The 23517-nt window shown below is 35.4% G+C and overlaps 1 protein-coding gene across 2 annotated transcripts in view; it reads right to left on the reverse strand.

Annotated features, from left to right (window-relative positions):
• smap1.L (small ArfGAP 1 L homeolog) overlaps positions 1 to 23517 on the reverse strand; it is a 90811-nt gene that overhangs the window by 10160 nt on the left and 57134 nt on the right. For both annotated transcript variants that reach the window (XM_018261973.2, XM_018261974.2), the window contains 4 exons: positions 19710 to 19791; positions 4672 to 4799; positions 3185 to 3353; positions 2091 to 2416 (listed from right to left, as the gene is read on the reverse strand). In XM_018261973.2, coding sequence (XP_018117462.1) covers positions 2091 to 2416; positions 3185 to 3353; positions 4672 to 4799; positions 19710 to 19791 — 705 coding nt within the window. The remainder of the gene's footprint in view (positions 1 to 2090; positions 2417 to 3184; positions 3354 to 4671; positions 4800 to 19709; positions 19792 to 23517) is intronic.

Genomic DNA, 23517 nt, shown 5'->3' on the forward strand with positions numbered 1-23517 from the left:
TAGTAGTCAGATGTTCGTGGGAAATGAAAGACATACCACTGTTATCTTTTTTGTTGAAAGTGGAGTAAATTATTATGCAGGATGAGAGGGGTTCCCTAAGTTTTTTCTGTAATGTTTAATCTATCTATCTATCTATCTATCTATCTATCTATCTATCTATCTATCCACACACACATACATACATACATACACAGCAGCACTGGGTATTTAAGGATGTTTTGCTGTATGCACTTGAAAAAGGTCTGAATACAGACCAAAACATCAATCTTTCAATAAATCTGGAATTATTTTGCAAAGAGTAGTGCTGGTACATTTTTGTAGTCTTGTTGTTGCTGGACTACAACTTGTTATATTTTTGGTGCATGCCCTTTTTACTATGGTGTATATATATATATATATATATATATATATATATATATATATATATATATATATATATATATATATATATATATATATATATATATATATATATATATAAAATCATTGGATAAGGACCCGCACTCCAATGTTTCGTGAAAAAAAGGTTTTTATTTCAACTTGTGCATCCAACGTTTCGGCCCATGCCTGGGCCTTTATCAAGGATAAAGGCCCAGGCATGGGCCGAAACGTTGGATGCACAAGTTGAAATAAAAACCTTTTTTTCACGAAACATTGGAGTGCAGGTCCTTATCCAATGATTGTATGCTGAAGCTTTGACCCAGCACCCACAGTATCTCCAAGAATGGATCAGAGTGCGAGCGTTTGTCTATATATATATATATATATATATATATATATATATATATATATATATATATATATATATATATATATATATATATATATATATATATATATATATATATATATATATATATATAATGAGACCAGGTGAGGCCATGCGCACACCTCAAAGGTGAAGTAACCAGGTGCCGCCGCTATATCGAATATCCACTTCTCTCTTGTTGTAAGCAGCGCACACTGGATGATTTTTTAAAAGATTAATTTATTTTTCAAAATATTAAAAGCATAAAATCTTGCTTTATGCTTTTAATATTTTGAAAAATAAATTAATCTTTTAAAAAATCATCCAGTGTGCGCTGCTTACAACAAGAGAAGAGAAGTATATATATATATATATATATATATATATATATATATATATATATATATATATATATATATATATATATATATATATATATATATAGTCAACTACAAGAGGTCCTCTGCACTCAACCCATTATCAATATATTTAAGACAGAGACATTTTGTGCATACTGCTACTAAAAAATGCCTTAGTAGCAGTATGCACAAAATGTCTCTGTCTTAAATATATTGATAATGGGTTGAGTGCAGAGGACCTCTTGTAGTTGACTATATGTATTTTGTGGTCACACCCTCATTGCACCCCCGCCTAATGGTTTTAAAAAATAGTGGTGAGCACAACTTTCCCTTGTTATATATATATATATATATTCTATCTTTTGTATATATATATATATATGTTAACAAAAAAAATACCGCACTCTCAGGGTCAGGCTCAGTTAGAGTAACTGATTTTAATAGACAAACAAAAGGAAATCCAACGTTTAATCACATCATAGTTATCTTCCTCAGGGAAAAAAAAACCTAAATATATAACTGATAGTACAAAGGGCATGTACCAAAAGTTGTGGATTTATGCTGGAATGTTATGACACATACAGTGTACTGACTGTAACTGCATGCCGATTTCGATCTACAGTTAGGGCTATAAATATTTGGACAGAGACAACTTTTTTCTAATTTTGGTTCTGTACATTACCACAATGAATTTTAAATGAAACAACTCAGATGCAGTTGAACTGCAGACTTTCAGCTTTGGTCCAAATATTTATGGACTGAACTGTAGATCGAAATCGGTATGCAGTTATAGTCAATATACTGTATGTGTCATAACATTCCAGCATGAGTCCACAAGTTTTGAACTGGAAAAGAGATACTGGCACACATGCAGTTGCAGAGAACCCTGGTGTATTTCTTGAGTTTTAACCACAATCTGAAATTCATAAACCACACCCATATTCTGTGAGCACAAAACTAAAGGTATGGTTCAAAATCTATACCTGAGAAAGATTCCAAGGGGATGGTTGAGTCTGAGGCATGCCAAACTTATTTGGTGGTGTGGCCATATTTCCCACCATTCCAGCTTGCGGTCCAATCATAGATGGTGGAAGTCCCATAACACCAGCTGGGGCATTTGCCACAAAGCCATTAGGCATACCCATTCCTACCATCATTCCAGCATTCTGTCCCATGCCTGGTACTGATGGTCCCATCATATTTCCCATTATACCACCAGCAGCAATAGGAACCCCCATGGAGGGAAAGGCTTGGAAACTGGCAGATGGTTGTGCTGAGTATGGCATAGGTGAAGAACCCATGAACATCCCTGCAAAAACACAAAAATACAACATTATTTTGTACAAATAGAACTCATATGCAATTTCATGCAGTTCTGATGCAAGTATTTCCAGAAAACAAAAAATAAAGTATATAGAAAATGAATGTTGGTGTTATGGCTAGTTCAACAGCTAGATCAGCATCACAAGCCTTTGTACTATAGTATAATAAGATATTAAATAGTATAGTAGTAGAATAAGATAATGAGTGTCAGTAACTGTTGCTAATTTTTTAGTTCCTACCTGCTGTTTGCTGTATCTCAAGCTGGAGATTCACAGAGAGAAAGACTCTCTAACTAGTTTCGAAACTGACATTTTGCAGGCCCTTGTATTATAATGGAATACCAGGAAAAATATGGCTTTGTATGTTCCGTCAGCTGCCACTATTTCATTAATGAGCCATTTGTTGTAAGGGTTGCGCGATTCAAGGGTAATGGTAATGTCCAAAGCTAACAGAATGTAGAATTAAGGCCCCCAAAACTAGCTCATTCTTTAAGTCTCTTTCAAATTGTTCTAACAATTGTGCTTGTACAATGCAACAAATGTAAACATTTGTAATTCAAGAGCTTTCATATATACGATAAATTACAAGTTAAATAAAATACAGATAAAAATATACCCCTACAGTATGATTTGCATTTAAAATGCAATTTTAAAGTGCTTTATCTTAGACTTAATGCATGCAATAGAACATTTCTAAAACTTTACATAAGTATTACCAACAATATGTCCAAGAAATCCATTTGAATACTATATACCTGTAGTGTTTTGCTGCTGCATATTTGCTGTGCCATAAAGAGACAAGATGGAGTCTTTAGACAATGGCTTTTTTTGGGTGTCTTCAGTTTTTGTTGTCTGATCTGTAAACAAATCCAGGTCGCCAGATGACGAAGATACAGTGCTACTTGCAGGGTTGGTAGAAGTGACCTGTGCAAGGAAAAAATCAAGAATAGATGTATAGAAATAATGTTGTAAATATATGAAAATAATAATATTGTAAATCTGAGAAGCTATTTTTTTTAAATTATGTTTTTTGTTCCATGTAATTAAGAGAGAAGTAACCATTCACATGGCATATTCTCAAAAGTAACCCCACCCTACATTGATTTTCCAACACTGAATTTATCTAAAGCACAGATTATATACATGATGAATACTAGGAGTGATCAATCTCTGTTGCAATTGCACCAGTACTCACTAGCTAAAAATGGAATAGCAGGTTGATTGTTATTCACCAACATCAGCACACAGTCATCAGTCCAGAACTGTGCAGTCTGCAATTCAACATAACAACCTGCTTCTGGTCTGGTCCAACGACAGTTTGGGTATTAAGAAATTAAAGCACAATAGTTACATATGGTACAGCAGGGTTGAGATGACAAATCTATCTAAATTGTAGGCAATGATTAAGATATTGTATCCAGCCTAACAAAACTGCACTTCAGTTTTGAATTATGTTATATTTTATATGTAATCATGTGGTGATAGTGGCGTACTTATCAATGTTAACAGAAAAAATGGACACTTGCCCACCCATGTGGGTTTTGTAGTATTTGTGTGTTTTCGATTTATCCCCGTTATTTCTTTTATAGTAATTAAGAATCAGAGTCAGAAATGTTGGGATGGAGGGATAAGGCCAGATTAATACAGCTTCATAAAAATTGTAATATTACATTTGTTGGATGGCTTTTTAGCAAGTGAGAGAATACAGGGTTATTGAAAATAGCTTTTAGTACAAGTTGATCCAGGGACTGGTCAAATTGCCAAATCAGAGAGGCTTCAGAAAATGGTTTTTTTCCTTCCTGGATCAGCTAGAAGTTAAGAAGGTTCCATATAGATATAAAAGGTATAGCTTGAATCCAAAATACTCCAGCTCAAACCTGTCGAGGTCATGCAAAGTTAGTGGCAGAGGTCCCTTGAACAATTTGAACATGTGCCTTCATGATGTTCTGTTATTTTCCAGTGGATTTAGCATGAAAACTTGATGAATTGAAGCAATTCCAGTTGTGAGTTCATTGAAGGTATAAAAACCTCACAAACTTCTAAAACTCAACCTTTTATAAATAACCTCTTAAGGTAGAAGACATAATAATTACATACAAATGTGCATACCATGATAGTCTGTAGGCAAATGTATTCAACAAACAGTAAGCTATTTCCCAATCACATTCAATAAATATCAAAAAGCAACTGTGACCAAGAAGACCAAGCAACAAATTAATTTTATCTAGAAAACCATATTTACCTGTGTTGGAGGAGCAGCTGAAACAGGAATGGGGTTAGAGACCATTGGACCAAATATATCTAAGTCATCATTTACTGCCGCTATAGCAGATGTATTTCCATTTAAAGCAGGGGCTTCGACCGGAGCATCTGCAAATTTTGAGGGGAGAAATGTTTTAATTTTCATAGGTAAATCCATATTATAACCAAAATTACATTAAACAAAAGACTGCAATCTTAGATATCACCCAATTATAGCATGATCCAAAGTTCCGTGTCTAAGACGTTTCTATGCCTATGACGTGGGGGCCGATTCACTAACTTCGAGTGAAGGATTCGAAGTAAAAAAACTTCGAATTTCGATAATCGAAGTACTGTCTCTTTAAAAAAAACTTCGACCCCCTAGTTCGCCATCTAAAACCTACCGAACTCAATGTTAGCCTATGGGGAAGGTCCCCATAGGCTTTCCTAAGTTTTTTTGATCAAAGGATATTCCTTCAAACGTTGGATTAAAATCCTTCGAATCGAAAGATTCGATCGTTCGATCGAAGGAATAATCCTGTGATCGTTCGATCGTACTATCTGTGCTAAATCCTTCGACTTCGATATTCGAAGTCGAAGGATTTTAATTCCCAGTCGAATATCGAGGGTTAATTAACCCTCGATATTCGAACCTTGGTGAATCGGCCCCTAAGTGTCTTAGACACGAAACGCATCAGGAATGAGTTGTTTATACAAATAAAATTTCCATTTTTACTCAAGATTAGTCTGATCCATGTGTGACCTATTTGAGTGCCTTGCTCCAACATTTTGCTTCCCTATATACGGGATGTCCGCTCCCTTGAACTGAGGGCCTGGGGCAGGAGCACCTGTGCCACCTATTCAATTTGGTGTTTGATCTACTTGTGATGTTTGATGCTTATACATACATGTTTGTTGTGTATAAACAGCTACACAGTTCAACTGAACAGTCACATCATATTCTACTAAAGGTTGCCATAGTAATGTTACGTGGTAGTATTCCATGGTCCTTTTGTTCAAAAGCCTTTTTATAAATGCTTTACTGCAAAAAGCTCAGTTTTTACAAAAATAATTAAGTTATAAAATAAATGTTAAAAGCAGAAAATGGTTCTGTTAGAGAAAGTTAGAATGTTTTAATCTATTTTTGTAGTCATCCGTAAAATAAAATATCTTTATAATCTTCATAATGTGGCAAGCTGGTTTGAAGCTTGAAGGGATACATTCATGATTTTGATGATGTTGTCGCAAATAATTAATTCTGTTATCCTGCTTTTTGAAATGGTTTAATACAAGCTAAGTTTGCCACCTGTCCGGTTTTGACCTGAACAGCCGTTTTTTTTAAGGAAATGAGGAAAACCGGGCAGGATTTCCTAAGATTGACGTGGCGATCGACCAATCTCCGCATCATATCCCCGCCCAGACACAGCGACACACACCCTTGTGTCACGGGCCCACCCCCATTACATCACATCCAGCCCCCATACATCATGGCCCTGCCCCCCTGCCTGTAGTTCGTCAGTAAAGAAAGTGGCAACCCTACTACAAGCCGATTAAGAATTCTGGAACCAATAGCATGCAAGTGTTTTTTCTTATGCATTTCCACAATTAAGTCTTCTACATTGTGTGCAGACGAGCCAACGCCATACCTGTCAATGCACAGGTATAAAGAGGATGGGAATGGACCTGCTAGGATTGGATATTTCTTTGCCTGTGTAGAAACAACCTGGTGTGCCTTTAGCCTAACCAAATTCAAAAACCTTAAAGTCATGTGACTTTAAAGCTCTGGACAACTAATTGTCGACATATGTCGAAACTTATTTTGTTTCTTTCTCATATACATGTAAAGTACTTTGCCAAGTGCACTTAAAGAAAATACTTTTGGCATAATGCTGCCAGAAACCATTTTAATGGGCTTATAGAAAAAGCTTATAGAAGCTTTTCATTACTAAGGGGAAAGATCCGCGTTTAAATATGATGTACACAACCGTATTTAAAGACATACTTAATTTTCAGTTTCAGGGTTTTTTTTTTTGCTTAGGCGTATGGTGCTTTGCTTTTGCTTCTCTGACTTCCTCAAAGATGATCTCAGAGAATGCCAACCGAAATGTGTCGATTGTGATGCCATCAGGAAGTACCTGACCATAAAAAATATGGTGGAGAAAAAAGAAAAAAAAATCTTCCATTGCAGCTGGAATGATGGACGCATTTGAAGTTAACAATTTGTAAGTGCAATTCTTTTCTATGTAACATTAAAAAACTCTTTTATACAATTAGCGTGCTGTTCCTGCTCTTATCTAAAGACCGTAGATGACATGTACAGCGTTGTTTGATGTATTTTGAGTACCCATTCACACTATTTGCAGCATATTTGCATTGTGGAGGTAATGGGGATTAATTCTTACACTTCCTTAAAGTGGACCTGTCATCCCGACATAAAAATCTGTATAATAAAAGTCCTTTTCAATTTAAACATGAAATCCAAATTCTTTTTTTTATTTAAACATTCATAGCTGCTGTAAACACATTTAAAAATCTCAGCTGTCATTCAAATATTGCCTGCCTTTCTTCTATGCCTTAGGCATAGAGGCGGAGCAGGCAATTACTTTCACTTTCCATTCACCACTTACTAGATATCTCCTCACTTTCCCCCCCCTCTGTTTACCATTTAATTGTGTAGCCAGTGCATGGGGATGGACATCGGACCCCCCATTCTGGTGCATAAACAAGATTTTGAGATGATGCAAGACTTGCCTTAATAACAGTGTCCACAAAATGGTGTCTGCCTGCTTGTTATAATTATGAGTTCCCAGACCAAACGAAACAAGATTCAAATAATTTATACAGTGTAAATCAAGTTTATTTTGCTTGACTAATATCATAAAATAGTATTTGGAATAATTTTTTTGGGCGACATGTCCCCTTTAAAGTGAAAATTAACCTGCTTTTTTTACTTGGATGATACAATTTTAGCACTAAATACTACACTATATTATTTTGTTTGTTTGGATAAACTTCCCCTGGTACAGCACCGGAGAACAACCTTTGCCCCCTTTTTTTTTTTTTTTAAAGAAGGCAGAATAGTTACATATTTACATAGTTAAATTGGGTTGACTATGTAACTATGTAACTATTCTGCCTTCTTAATAAAAACAATAATGAAACATAAAAAACCCCATGCAAAATAAATAAATGAATTAAGTATAATGAAGTATAACCTAATGCATTTTTATATGAAGTTGAGAATCCCCTTTTAACAAAGTAGATATTTTATTTTATGCCAATTTTATAGTTTTCTGGCAAAACATGCTGCTTTTTTAAAATAAGTATTTTTAGACTAGGTCTGGTTTAAGTCTAATAAAACATTTAATTATTCGTAACAAATCCTAGGCAAAAGATTAATGAATGATTTAAAACTTGACACAAAATAATATGTCATTTATCATAAAACATATTCTAAAACAACCCCTATGAAATCTCCAGACTCCCTGCATATGTGTTCCCTGTCATTGTGTCCTTTAGAAGCAATGAGGTAACAAATCCGTAGAACTAAAAAAAAAAGCTCTTTGACAGTGTAATACTAATTATAATGATAGTAAATGGGAGATAATTCCTACAAATTTCTGACCTTTTTAAAGCAGCCAATTCTACTGCGACAAATCGGAACAATTAAGCTTGCTGTAGCTCTCCTCCTGAGCGCTTTCCCACATGCCCTAGACTAAGTGGCTACTCCTGCCTGCCTGAATCTTTTAGCAGGTAGGACATTTGATTTATTTTATATTAATGATACTGGAATTCTTTAATACATTTGGTCCTGCTTTCCTACACAGTATTTCACACATTTAGGGGTCAATTTATCATGCCGTATAAAAGCATTACCGGTGATGCGGCTCATTGCAACCAATCAGATATTTGCTTTTGTTTTCTACCCGTTGAAATATAATTGCTGATTTGGTTGCTCTGTGCAACATCATCTGTAATGCTTTACCCCACTTTTTACACAGCATGATACATAGGCCCTTTAGTTCAGTTAAGTAGCTATCAACGTGCAACAAATTTTAGGATATGAGAATAATTAGTACTTTAGTACTGGTGAAAAAGGAACCACTTTGAGTATTGAAATTACAATTAATAAATTGCCTTAATGTTGTAAATGTCCAGTCAGTACAGAAGGGATTGGGCCCAAGCTCAAAAGAAGACTTTAATTTTAGCTATAACTTTATACACAATGGAGTACTTACTTTAAATTATGTTATAGCACCAAAAAATATCTGGTGAATCTGAAATTTTCAGATGCAGTTTTTTTTTATCTTTCAGAATAATGTTAACAATTTCAGTTCATGCACAGAATTTAAGATTTTTTTTATGTAGTGTGTGTGGCCCAGAAGGTAATTTTAGGGTTACAGGTAAGCAGAAAAATAAGGAGAATAAAATAAGTAAACAAATATTAATATTTCTTGAGAAGCATTTGAGGTCCAGAAAAAAGGTTAATAAAGGTAAAGCTGAACTACAATATATTTAATATGGCATGGAAGAATAATTGGTAAACTTTATCACACAGTATGTGCAACTATGTAACAGGAGAGGTGAAGAAGTCCAAAGTCACCAAGAGAGACAATATGATGTGGGAGTGAAATATAATTGAGAAAAAAAAAAACCAGTTGGATCTCATTGCAACCCAACATGGCTTAATATAGTCTCTTACATAAACGGGTGCAAAATTATAAAAACGAAATAAGGCTTTTCCATACAGTAGTTTGTGTAGAAAACATTTTTCTTAGGTTCAAATATTTTTATAATTATGAAAATATTAAGAAATATTTTTCCTTAATTTTAGCACACTTTTCAAAAGTCGGTGTGTTAATGCTTTATACACAACCATTTTTTTTACTCAAGTTTTTTTCTTTTTAAATAGAAGTTTTCAAATGCTCCAAGGTGGTAAAATCACACAATGCATGCCCAAACCATAAGAAGTTTTGAGCATTCTATTAAAATCTTTATTTGAAATGCTTTCAAAAATGTTTTTTTAAAATATATCTATATACTAAAAGATCGTATTTTCTTCTATAGATAAATTAAAACATATATTGTTTGTGCCCAATTTGACTGATTGAAACTGGGTTCTCATTATCTAGTTTGAGGACCTTCATAAAAACAGATTGATATTTATGCAAAAATGCTGAAAATTCAAAAGAATTTACAAACTAAAGTACTTACATTAAAATACAATATTTCGGACTGGCATACAAACTTAGTTGATCAATTTCAATGATATGCACGTTTAGGGGCAAATTTATTAACCTCCGAAAATTTGCCAGCGACGGCTTCGCTCTCAGTGCAACACTTCGTCTGGCGTAGATTTGCCAGGGCAATGCTAATTCACTAAAATCCGTTGCGTCCAGGGCGACGAACGCTGGTGAAGTTGCCCTAGCGTTACTGCGCCAAGCGAAGCTGCGCTAGTGTTGCCTAATTTGCATACGGCAGGAAGTTAAAGTTCAATGGACGTATATGTTGCAGCAAATACATTACACTACACAAGCCCAGGGAAACCTTAATAAAATAAAATAAAGTTGTTATATTGCCCTACACATGAGCCCAGTGTATAGTTTATGTGCCATATGATAGGAAATGTAGGGGGGAAGCCGGTTACCCCAAAAAAATTTTTTTCAGCCTATCACCCTAAAAAAGGAAAAAACGCTAGTATTTTTTGGGACTTTTCAAATATTTTTTTAGGAACTCCAATTTAATCTATTGCATTTCGCCTGGTCTGAGGTGGCGAAGGCAAGTCTGGCACAAGAGGTAACGTTCAGTAAAATCCACATCTTAGTGAATTTGCGTAGTTACATCAATTTGCCAGAGCGCAAATTTGCCAGGCGTTAGGGAGCGAAGTTATGCCAGCGTTAGTCACTTCGCCCTTTGGCCCATAGTGTTATAAAGACCCAAAATGTACTATTGAAGAACACAATTCAATGACTCACACTGTAAGTAAACATGCAGCATTATTTCCTAAATGAAATAATGATGTACCCATTATGATAGAATGGATCTAGTTACCCTTTAGCTCTCAAGATATTTATGCAAGTGAACAATGACAAAAAAAATGCAAGAATATTGATAAATTACAGAAAAAAATGATCTAAGGGAAAAAACTATATGGTTTTTGATTCAGCTAAGTGAGACTTCTCGACCTTCATCTGCTTCAAATGCGTTCTTTGTGACATTTATAAATAATAAAATAGCTTTCTGAGATAGTGTCAATTTTCATATTGATTAGTAGCAAAAAAATGAGACACATGAGAAAACTAATTTGATGGGTATAAGGCTTTGTCTATTTCTAGAAAGTCCTTTAAACTTGGTTTGAAATCTTGGGAATTTCATATGCTTGGGGACATATTTATCAAAAGGTGAAATAGAGCTCACGACAATTTTCCCAGATCTCTATTTAATGAGTTCTTTCCACTGTTAAAAATTACATACAAAAGATGAGCGCTCACTTTCACCCATTAGCAAAGCTCTGCTACAGTGAAAACTATTATAGAAATATATAATAAGCCTAACACTGCGTTTACTGGCTGTATATTCAACAGAGCTGACTGTACTGCACAATGCATATGCTGTGTGAAAATAAATAGTTATGAATGCATCTGCAGGGTCTAGACATGCACTATTGGTTCCCGTCAGTTGCCACCCCCTGAAGTTCCTTTGCCCCAGTGCAATTCCACCTCTTGTAGTTATGCCCCTGCAATTGCAGTCTTCCAACCTTTCATGGTTGCCTGATAAAACATTTTATATGGTTACAGTTCCTCTAAAATAGCAAGATGGCTAATAAACAATAATTCAGTGCTCTTAAACAGTTATAACTGCTCTAAGTAAGTTCCCTTTGATTTAGTGGCTTGCTGACTGCACTTTTCTTTAGTCATAAAAAACAAAACAACACCTGCCTGTGCTAAGTATTACCTCTGTGATCCCAATGCTAAGAAGATGGTGACAAAAGGCACCTGAAAAATATCCAGAAATCTTTAAAACCTCAAGAAGCAATCAAGGATTTGCATAATGCTAAATCCAAAAAGGGGCATAAATGAAATGAGAGGTAATCATGTAAAATGCATATCGTTACATGCCATGAAACATAACACAACAAACCGTAAAGCTATTGTGAAAGATTTCTACTGCATAATTCACTTCAGTAATGACTTTCAGGCTATTTATGTTTTGTAGGGTTTGAATGCACTTCTGATGGAGCAATATAAAACATGCAATTTCAATAAGTATGAAATAGGGGACTTAGGAATTTGTAATGGCTCCATTTAGCAGACTATAAAGGTACTTGAAAATATGAAAAACAACTATATCGTACAAAGAAGCCCAGGTATGTTTTCTGAATTAAAAACTGTATTTACAACCTATAGTTTAACAATATGTATACAGAATGCTTAAGTACAAAGCAGTAGCGATGGGCAAATTTAACCTGTTTCGCTTCGCTGAAAATTCGAATAACAGCGAAATTCGCTGAAATGCATTGAAGTGTATGGACGGCAACATTTTTTTGACACACAGCAAAAAATTTCCACCTATTGGCGAAAAAATTGCTAAAATTCACTACAAGGCAGGTATACTTAACAGAATGTTAGAGAGTGGATGAGAACTTGCAAATCAAAATAAGAATGAAAATAAAAAGGTTAAAAAGGGTGTAATGTTACAGATTTGTGCTGTTTTGCAGTTTAGTTTATATCTGAAAATCTGAAAATGCAATTTGTCATTGATCTTAAAGTATGATCATTTGATTGTGTGCTTTTTAAATTTAGTTATTGTTTGCAAGGAATTACATTTAAATAGGTATGCACTTAATCCACAATTTTAGGATTCAGCTGACTCCCAAATCCTTATCAAAAGATTTTGCTGAATCCTAAATGTGAACCCACATTTGCAAATGTAAAGTAAGGGGGAAAGGGGGATAAAGGGGGAAAGATAACCACATGCGCAGCACATGGTTATAAAGTTTTGAATTCAATGATTGTGTGAGGAAAAGTCATGTGATTTTTTTGGATTAGGTTTGGCAAGGCAGTTGGATTTGGCCAAATCCAAATTAACTAAAAAAAAAAAAATTATAAAAAAAAAGTTTGAACTTGGCTCAATCAATAACCAAATCTTAGATAAGTGCATCCCTAAATTGATCTGTAGAAATAAGTCAAATCAACTGGACTTCTTCTTTATGACATTTCACCAGTCATCCAACTGGCTTTCTCAATTTCTGAATTGAGAAAGCCAGTTGGATGACTGGTGAAACGTCTTCAAGAAAAACACAAGTCCAGTTGATTTGACTTATTTCTACAGACATACCATGACCTGGATGAATGAGAATCTTCACAAACATCCCTAGAGTTTAAGATTTTCACAAAGATGAATGGGGATGCAATTAACTAGGCAGATAACAGATGCTCTACCTCTTTATTAATTACTCAAAAAACACAATTGCACATGAGGCAGCTCAACAATTTCTTGCTTTGTGCATCTCCAAATGCAAAATAAAGAATCACCAAGCTGTGAATTTTGAGGGGAATATTGGGAACCAAAACTTTGAGAAATCCTCTGCTTCTAGAACACCAGAAGATCCCATATTTTTCTACTTTGAATTGCAATGCAATGAACACATTATTAACTATTTTAAATAATTTCTCAATTTAGGGGGGTTTTTAGGGGCAGAATTATTAAGTCGAATAGTAAATTCTAATTTGAACTTATTTTTTTGCGTTTTTTCTACATTCTAATTTTAAGTGCGTATCAGTACCAATAAAAAACATCCTTAATATGAATGCCAGGGGTCTGCTGGACTGTTTGATGCCCACTGTGTATAAGATAACCAAAGCATCTCACGTTTAGGGTCCCCAAAAATTAAGTTAGCGCAAAGAAACTATCCAGAAATCACTTCAGCCACTGAATAAGCAACACTTTTACATCATTTTTTATGGGGTAAAAAAAAAAGACATCGACCCCCTAAAACCATATATTTTTGGAAAGTACACATTCAGCCGAATCCAAAATGGATAACCATGTTTTTCTACTCAAACTACTGAGTTGCAATGCTTTCCCAAAATTTATGGTTTCGATGAAATACCTGAAAATGCCCACAAAACTTCCATTTCTAGCATCTTATCTCCCACATAGTATATATAGTATAAATGTGAAGGGTCCCCTGAACAGTTGGATGCCCAGTGTGCATAGTATTACCAAAGTATACGACATTTAGCAACCCCAAAATTAAGTTAGCGCTTACAAACTGTCCCAGAAATCACTTCAGCCACTATATAAGCAACACATTTATTGCATTTTTTGCTGGGTAAAAACACAAAAAAATACTTTAACCCCCTAACAACATTCAGACAAACCCAAAATTGGTAACCATGTATTGCTACTCCAAACTACAACTTGCAACGTTTTCCCAAAATTGTCTGTTTTGATGAAATACCTAAAAATAGTCTGAAAAGCTCCAATTTCTCCCATCTTCTCTTACACATAGCATTAGGTACCACGAAAAAAAAACATCCTATATGAACGCCAGGGGTCTGAACACTTTGATAGGCAATATGCATATATTTACCAAACTATGTGGCACACAGAGACCCCCAAATGAAAGCAGCGCATATGAATTTTCACGGCTAACACTCTTGCTTCTGCAATATAAGCACCTGGTATGTGTATTATGTGCCACAAGACCCCCTAACATTAGGGAGACCTTAGAAAACAATATACATTCAGAAAGTACACATTCTGACGAATCCAAAATGGGTAAATATGTCTTTCTACTGCAAACTATGAAACTGCAAAGCTAAACATAGTTATTTTTAATAAATTTCTAAAAAACTTCAAAAAGTTTGCATTTTACCCCATATATGCTCCACGTTTCATAAACGTACCAGCATAAAACATCCTAAATATGAACGCCAGGAGATAAATGAACAGTTTAATGCCAAATATGCATATATTTTCCAAACTATATGGTGTGCAGAGGCACCCAATTGGACATACAGCACATAACATTTGCTTGGGCAAAAAAAGTAAAAAAAATGCAATACAATCACTAAAATGCAATATAACTACTAAAATCAATGGTTTTGTTAGTGTGGCCATCAGAATAACAGTTTGAATATTTTAGCTTGGCCAAATTAGTTTTATGGACAGAAATAAGCAAGTAACAGCTAAAAATGCACCAAAGTCACAAAAAATGTAATATAATCACTAACATAACATACAAAAGGTAGTGCACAGTGTGGTTAGAAAATACGCTATTCGCATTGGCAATAAAACAGGCAAAATACCACAGAATACTGTAAAAAAAAAGCCATGAGTTGTTTAAATGTGTAAAAGTGTGCGTACACATGGCAAAATAAGTGTTGTATGCGTGAAGTATGTGTGAATGGTGTGAAACCCCCCAAAAATGTGTGTGTAAATGTAAGTGTGTATTAGTGCAAGTGTATTTAAGTATTTTGTGTTTTACTAGCCTGAGCTGTATAGGCTACAGATCAGTGTCCAAGAAGGCTGGAGGAGCTAGAGGAAGTGGTCTGCTCTATGATCCTGCTGTGCCTATGGGACTCCTGGGCCCCCCAGGGGCCACTTATTCTCACACTCAGATCGTTGCCTAGGGCTTCTGAGCCGTAAATTCTGAGGTACTTTTATCCACAGAACGTAGATTCTACATTCTGTGGCACTTAAGAGTTAAATATGTATGAATGCAGATTGCTCAGATGGGAACTCACTTCCAGGATATATCTATACAGGAATAACAAACACCCGTGCCAAACTATAAGAAATCCTCATAATAATGTTTCAAATGCAACCACTACACACCAAGTAGACATTGACAAGAGACAAATCGGTCACTAGGTAGCTTTACATTTATGGGATGTTTCCTATAGGGATGCACCAAATCCAGGATTCGGTTTGGCCTTTTTCAGCAGGATTCGGGCCAAATCCTTCTGCTCGGCCAAACCGAATCTGAATTTGAGAAATTGCATGCCTTTGACACAAAACAAGGAAGTAAAAATGTTTTCCCCCTCCAACCCCTAATTTGCATATGCAAAATTAGGATTCGTATTCAATTCGGTATTCACTGAATCTTTCGCAAAGGATTCGGGGGTTTGCCCGAATCCAAAATAGTGGATTCAGTGCATCCCTAGTTTCAATGCCGTCTCAATACTATCTCTAAATACAGAGATACAGTTGTGTTCAAATGCTAAGAACCCCTTTGTCCCTTTTTATCTCATTCATCTAATGTCATTTTTTGATGTCACAAGAACCTGCTAACTAACACTTAAAGTGGTTGCAATACAGCTTCTAGTGCACCTTCATTATTCCAGGATTTCTTTGTGTTGATAATTGAATAAGCTGTACAAAAATGTGTATCCTGCAATTAGCAATGTATGATTATCAATGTCCAGGGTGATATATAATAAGATAACATTTATAGTTTTTAGTTCTACAATTACAGCACATATAATTCACAAAGAATCAATAACTGCAGGCAACTTTAGTACAGGTACTATTTAACATATCCTATTTTGCTTTTTCAGAATTTCTGCAATTACTTCAGTCTGTCAGTTAGAGGATTATTTATCAAAGGTCCAGTTTTAGAGGTTTGCAAGGTTTTTTAATCCTCAAATTAACTCACAACTCGAATGTTTTTTGATTTAAGAAAAAACGTGAATTGAAAAAACTGGAAACTCAAATTAATCAAGTTTCCTTTGGGTGGGTGAAACCCACCGAAAAACCAAAACATCATGAAGGCTATTAACATCTTCAAATGGTTCAAGGGACCTCTGCCATTGACTTCTACATGACCTTGACAGGTTTTAGCAGGAGTATTTTCATATTCAAGCTATTTCCAGCTTCGAGGTATAATAATTCTTAAGCTTTTTAATAAAATTCCCCCAATTTATTTTTTAAATAAACCCTGAAAAATTCGAGTTTTTTCTTAATATGAAAAAGTAAGGATTTGACTGCAAACTACTCTTGAAAAACTAAACTTTTTTAAGAAAACACACCTTAACCTTTAATAAACAACCACCTTAATGTGCAGATATAGCTACTATGATCCGAATGCTGGACCTAAGGGTTTTCTTGTTAAGTTTTTCCTGTACTTTGTCGCATTATAACTTAAATTTACTTAACTTTTAAGCATTAAATCAACCCAATAGGGTGTTTTTTCCACCAATATGGATTTGTGATTAGTTACCATCAAGTACAAGCAGTGTTATAAAGTAAATGATAAAAATGTGATCAAAAATGGACTCTATGGCAGATGTAGTCCATTTTCTCATAATTCACAACTTTCTGAATATAAGGCTTGCAGATAAGAGATTCCATACATGTATTATACAGTCACCGGCAATCTTAAAAGAAAACCAGATTCTCAACTACACTGTATGATTTACAATTATATTCACTGTGATCAGAAAGTTTAGTTGCCTTGAAAAAACACATGTATAGCTTTTCTGGCCTTCATTGGGTTAAAGTCAGTTCAATGCTCTGGAACACAGAATTGTTGACAAACATGCAATCTACTATCCATGGCACTTTAAACCTTTTATCCACAGATCAAAGCTTAAACTATCTGTGCACTAAAATGGTAAAATAAAAATAGGTTAATAGTACATTGCACAAAACTTGCATCTAAGCTTGCTAAAATAATGTTTAGGGCCACCCCACCCCAGTATTCCAGGTTTTTAACAGAAACATGCTTTTTGCCAGCAAACTAAAATATGACAAACTTGATATTTTTAAAGGTCTTGACATTTTATTTGTATGTCTCAAACACCAAATTAAAATGACTGTATATGCACTGGTTACATTTTTCATTCAATATATTTCTATCAGAGAATATATTAACATTTTCAGAACTACACAGCATTTGAAGTGAATAGATTTTCATATATTTGATGTGCTCGGAGTCAAAGAGCTGCACATTCATAATTTGTGAAATGAATGCTTAAGCAGAATGACTAAAAAAACTGCACTAAAGCTCCAAGGCTTAAAAATGAACATTGAATATAACAGAACATTAGCCTATAGTTATGATTAACTAGTATTAAGAACAAAGCAACAATGATTATGCAGAACACAAAAATGTAAAACTTTAAAAGCCTGCCCGTAATATGTACTTTAAAGGCTAGACATGGTAGACTGTATGTAGGTCCAGAAGAGCACTTGCAGTACCCTCAATTGCCACACAGTCAGCTGCATGTAATACAATTCAGACCTTCCTGCTTTCCATTCAGAATTGAGTGCTGCTGTTCCTATTGACGCAGCTACCACCACCTCCTCCTGACCAGGCAGTAGTACCAGTGTTCCCTTCCCTAAAGTGTCAAGAGGCCTACCTTTTACAACAGTTAACAGTATTAAGCATCCTGGGGTCAGCAAATAAACATTTTGCACAGTTTTAGCTAATTTTTTCGGCAAATGTTTTTCAGTTTATAAATGACATTTTCCAATAGTGCCAGAGATGGTTAGTTGGAGTGAGCTCAAGTTTTAGACTGGGCCAAAGCAGGACAATCACCTACTTGTTCTTGAGCCTTGTGCTTGGGAAAATTATACTGCTGAACATCCTCCCAAGATATCCCAAAGTGTCTCAACAAAACCTAGCAGACGTAAATCAGTGGACAAAAGGATTATAAGGCTGTGGACAGACTTTTGGTACAAAAATCCATAGAATTTTTATGAAAAGTTTTGGAACAAAACTGTTTAAGATGTGATAGATTCAGAATGATCTAGGAAATTGTACCCGGTGATCAGTGCCTATACTTGACGAATAGAAAGGAAAAAATAAATAAACCTCTGCCCATAGCCCACTATGCAAATGAACATCTCAAACCAGTTTTGAGAACAAATTCCTGGATGATTTGGCAAATAAATAATATTTTAAACTAATTATCTGAACTGGTATCTCAAATAGGTATATCATAAAGGAGTTATGCACCCCCAAGTGACTACTTTTAATACCTGAACCCGGGCTGTTGCTCTTATCAGGAGAAAACTGCACCGACCCGGGGTTCTTCTAACGAGCACCACAAAAAGATCCTCTTCCTGCTTCTCTGGGTCTTCTCACAGCTGCACAGTAGAGAAAAAAGCCTTACTTTAATGCAAAAGCCGGCTATTTCGCTCTACTATGCATGTGTTTGCCCCGGGAAATTTGAAAGAAGCAGGAAGACGATCGATCCATGGTGCTTGCTAGACGAACCCTGGGCTGGTGCGGTTTTATGCTAATAGAAGCACCGGCCCGGGGTCTCAGGTAAGTAAAAGTAATCACTTGGGGGTGCCTAACTTTTGGAACCCCAATTGTAAAATGGTATTCCTTCTTCTTTAAGTCCATAGCTATGAACAACGAAAGCCATTGTGAAGTTGACTTAGCAGGCAAAACAAACGTGTAGATATGTACCTGTGAGCTTGCACATTAAGCAAAATGTGTAAGTATATCACAAATTCTATTCTAATCCTTTCACAACCATTTGTAATCTAAGTACACAATCAAGGCAAAACAAAAGGATAGATATATTTACATTTGTTCAAGCATAAAAAGGACAGCACATCCAGTAAAAGACAATCTTTGTCTTTGGTATCAGTGCCATCTCACAGCTCAGAGCAAAAAATCGTTGGTGATTTTCCTAGTGAAATGCAATGAATATGTACTTTTGTAGAGGCATACAAAAAAAATTACCACAGTATGTTATACTTCACATAAAAAACTATATTTAAATGTTGAAATGTCATTATCCAGCAGTTCTTTGAAGATTACTTTGATAGCTTTTCCTTCCCTAAGGAGCTCATTACTGGTATTTTGGTGGAGACTGCACTGCTGACAGATATAGACCCCTTATTAAACATTTTCTTTTATAGAGGGCTCTCAGCAGACTTAATCATGCCATTTTCAAGCTCAGCTAACAATATCAGTTGGCATATGGTAGATAAAAGCATGATGCACCATTCACTAAAGGTTTTGTTGTAGTCATTTTAAAATGTAACAGTGAAGAGTGTTCATTATTTATTACTTACCAAGCCCCAGCAGATCAACGGTCAGTTCAGGAGACTTCTTTGGGCTGGCTTTAACCTCTAATGGCAATTCCTTTTTCAACACCTGTGAAAAAGAAGCCAAAATCATGAATTAAAAGTCCTGAAATAAAATAGCTTAACCCTTATTAAAGCATACAAATCATATGTGAACCCTCTTTAGAACCTGCGGTGTGTTTTTATTACACTTTCCATGTTACAATTACTATATTGAATACTATGTGCTTAAGATGTATAAAATGAGAAACACAATAGCAGTGCCGGATAAAACATTAAATTACTGATACAGGCACAACTGACTGCAGCTTTGCTTTGAGTGTTTAGTCAAACTTACTCAAGGCATGTGAAGAAGCAGTGCTAAAATACTCCCAAAATCTGCCTAAGTTGGAAAGATAAAAATGTTAAATAAATTAACAAAGAGAGCCAAAACCTACATATAAAATGAAGCACAGTTCAATATTTTTCAAGTGAACTTTGACCAAGTCAAGTGAGCTTTGATTTACATGTACTCACTACCCAATAAGAAAAGCAGAAACTATATCTGGAATATTCTTCTTTGGTTTAACAATAATTGCCTATGTTTTTGTTTAATGTGACATGGAGCAGGTTAATGACTAAACACATTTTACTCTATAATGTTTATGGTCAACCTACAATAATATTTTTCACCAATAACACGAGTCTGTTTGAATGTAATCTCAAATTCCTTAGCAATGGAAAATTCTGGGCTCACCATGGTTAACACACAACATGCATTTTGCATTACAAATACAATTCTTGCACATAATGCCCCAGGCTATTATGTTCCAGTTGTTGGCACTCTTGATTTATTTATTTAAGCCATCACTGAGTGTGGGGAAAACAAAAATAATTTGTATTAGTTACAAGAAAGTAGTGTCCAGGACATTGTGTACAGGCAAATTGCTCCTCAAAATCAGACACAATGGAAGATATACTTTAGGCACATGCAAATCTAGCTATGACAAACTTGTAGTTATATAATACTGTTATACGGCATTACAGCTCCAACGTTGTGACGAGAATGCAAAAAATACGATCTGTTTAAATTCATCAATTTTGCTAGGCATGTATTTTCTATTTACGAACAGAAAATATATCCTAAGAAAAGGGATCTATTAAGTGATGACAGTATTCCTTTAATACCAATATAAAATGCGCTTGGTAAATACTATCTGGCAGCAATTATGAGCATGCACAACAAGGGACTACTTGCCTTTATTTTTTAAAGCCTAATTAAGATCTGTTTAAATCTAGGTTATTCATACCGGTCATTCTATTTAGGTCACAGGATTTAAACAATATGCAAAATGCAGATGCAACTAGGTAGGTAACATCATTATTTGTCTTTATGTCCTTCGCAAAGTTATATGGTATTTTCTACTACAAATTAAATTTTTAGAGCTGTGATAAGTGCAAACTTATACAGCCATTATGACCGATTGTTTTCACTTCAAGCCCCCCCAGATGTAGGACAATATTGATATCATCATAGAAGTTTTCACTGTAACGGACTTCAAGCTTTTAGGTGTTTTTGCAGGTTAACAGGGCAGCTAAAAGCAGAATTTTGGCTCTTCTAGAGATCCAAGTAGCATCGGAAAGGAAGCCTCAGGGTGACACGGAGTGCAGAATTGTCCCTAAACCAAATTCACCTACAGACCAAGGGACCATCCCCACAGTTTGGAACCCCATGCTGTTTAGATAAAACACCATAAGATGCTAAAGATGCACAGATGTTTTTTTCCAAACACTCAATTTGTTCTTGCTAAAAAAAAAGAAAAAGTAACATGCCTCATTAAAAGTGCTGAATAGATGTACATATATCATTCTGTTTCGCAATGTTACACAATATTAGTGCTCTTATTTCAGTTGCAACATAATCAAGTTTTCGAAGCTTGATTGCTATTGAAAGCAGTGACAAGAGGAGTAGCATAGAAAGGAAGACATATAGCAAAGTAAAATCAATAAAGTAAAATTATAACAATAACAGTAAAACAATGTGTTGTCTCTATGTGTTTTTTTTCTATAGCAATCACTATGCATCACGTTTTGTTAATTTAAGAGGCAGTATCATCTAAAATTGGGTCTTCTTTGCTAAGCCAAGGGCTCCATATCTGTACATATTTGTCTACTTTGTCCTTTAACATATAAATGAGTTTCTTGTTTCCACCATATTTTCTGTTCCACTTCAAGTGGATGTGGGCTGGGTCCTTTCCAAGCGGAGGCTAAAGCACATCTTGTGGCCGAGCATATAGGAATAGCTAGTTTGTTATGGCATTTTTGTATTTCCAGAAGGCATCTGCCAAACAGCTCTGCACATGGGTCTGGTTCAAAAACCTTGAAATATTTTTGAGAGAAGGTGAAATGTGCGAGTCCAAATGTGTTGTACAGCTGGGCATGTCTACCAATTTTCAGCTTCTGTACATGAAACATGTTCCTAGATGGTCCGGGTCCCACCTGTGCAGTTCCAGTTGTAGAAATTTATATATGGCTTTTCTTTAACTATATCATTTAGTGAAATATGTGCCATTTCTACAAATAGTTCTGTTTGTTCTACTGAAGGAGTCCCTATGGATGTTTCCCAGTCTTGACGGTGCTTCTCAGGAGTCTGGTCATGCTACAATAAACCATACATCTCTGAGCTTAAAGCTTTCCGGAAGCAGGCCAACTTTGTAGACTACAGTACTTGCTATGGTACAATTTGTGAGAATCCAAAGCATCATTGCTTTTAAAAATAGCACCTTTCAGCTTCCCATGTCTGTCAGAGCATCGGGAATGTCCTTATGGTCCTTTTCCAGAAACACAATGTGATGCACTTAACCAATCAAAGCTCCCAGCACATGTAAAGATGAACTGCAGTGTCTGCCAACCCATCAGATGGGATTTGGTAGGAATTTTACAGTGTAAAGACCTAAGAGCTGCCAGCTCTTATTGGAAGAGTCTGGGAAAGCACAGCTGGCTGGTGCTAGTAGGAGCAATGTTAAATTTAGCAGTATGTTTGTTTTCAGGAAAAATCACATGACAAACACAGATGGTTTTCCGTTTAGAAGCTTTTGGTAGGTCCCACTGGAGACCAGTTTTGGCCCCACAAGTTTGGGCTACTATTATTATTATTTTTTTTTTTTAGAGCGCCAACATATTGCTCAATGCTGAAATAAAAAACAAGGTGGTTATAGTGCTGGAGATCTCTGTGCATTCTCTTACACAATGGCACAGTCAAAACATTTTGTTTATTCAGGGGCGTTCCTGGGTCCCTTACCACAGCCCCCCCTCAAATCCCCTGTTTACCTTTCCGGGTTTTGGAGCGGGTGAAGGGGGTCCCATCACAGGTGCAGAGAGCACAATAACAGCACTTGAAGTTACCAGGAGCGGCCCTTATAATATGTTTTTGATTTGAAAAATGTTAACTGCCCACTTATGCGAGAGTCCTGCTGTGTAGCACAATTCAGCTAATGACATCTACAAAAAAAATCTTATATACAGTACCTTGCAACAGTAATCAAATCCCTTGACCAATCCTTTCATTTTAAGGATAGCAAATCATACGCTGCAATCTTGTTTATTAAAATGTAGTTATCAAGCAATGAAACTCAAAATCTGTTTTTTTGTTATGTAAAGAAAAAAATGAAAGTGAAATATGCAGCTAGCATAAAATTTCAATCTGGATACTAATATTCTACCGAGTTTTTTTTTTTTTGCATCAATAACTTTCGTATTTTGGAAAAAGTCGATACTAGGTTTACTCACTATTCGAGTCTGAATCCATATAACCAAG

The sequence above is a fragment of the Xenopus laevis genome, chromosome 5L (assembly GCF_017654675.1).
Source record: "Xenopus laevis strain J_2021 chromosome 5L, Xenopus_laevis_v10.1, whole genome shotgun sequence".
In the NCBI taxonomy this organism is placed as follows: domain Eukaryota; kingdom Metazoa; phylum Chordata; class Amphibia; order Anura; family Pipidae; genus Xenopus; species Xenopus laevis.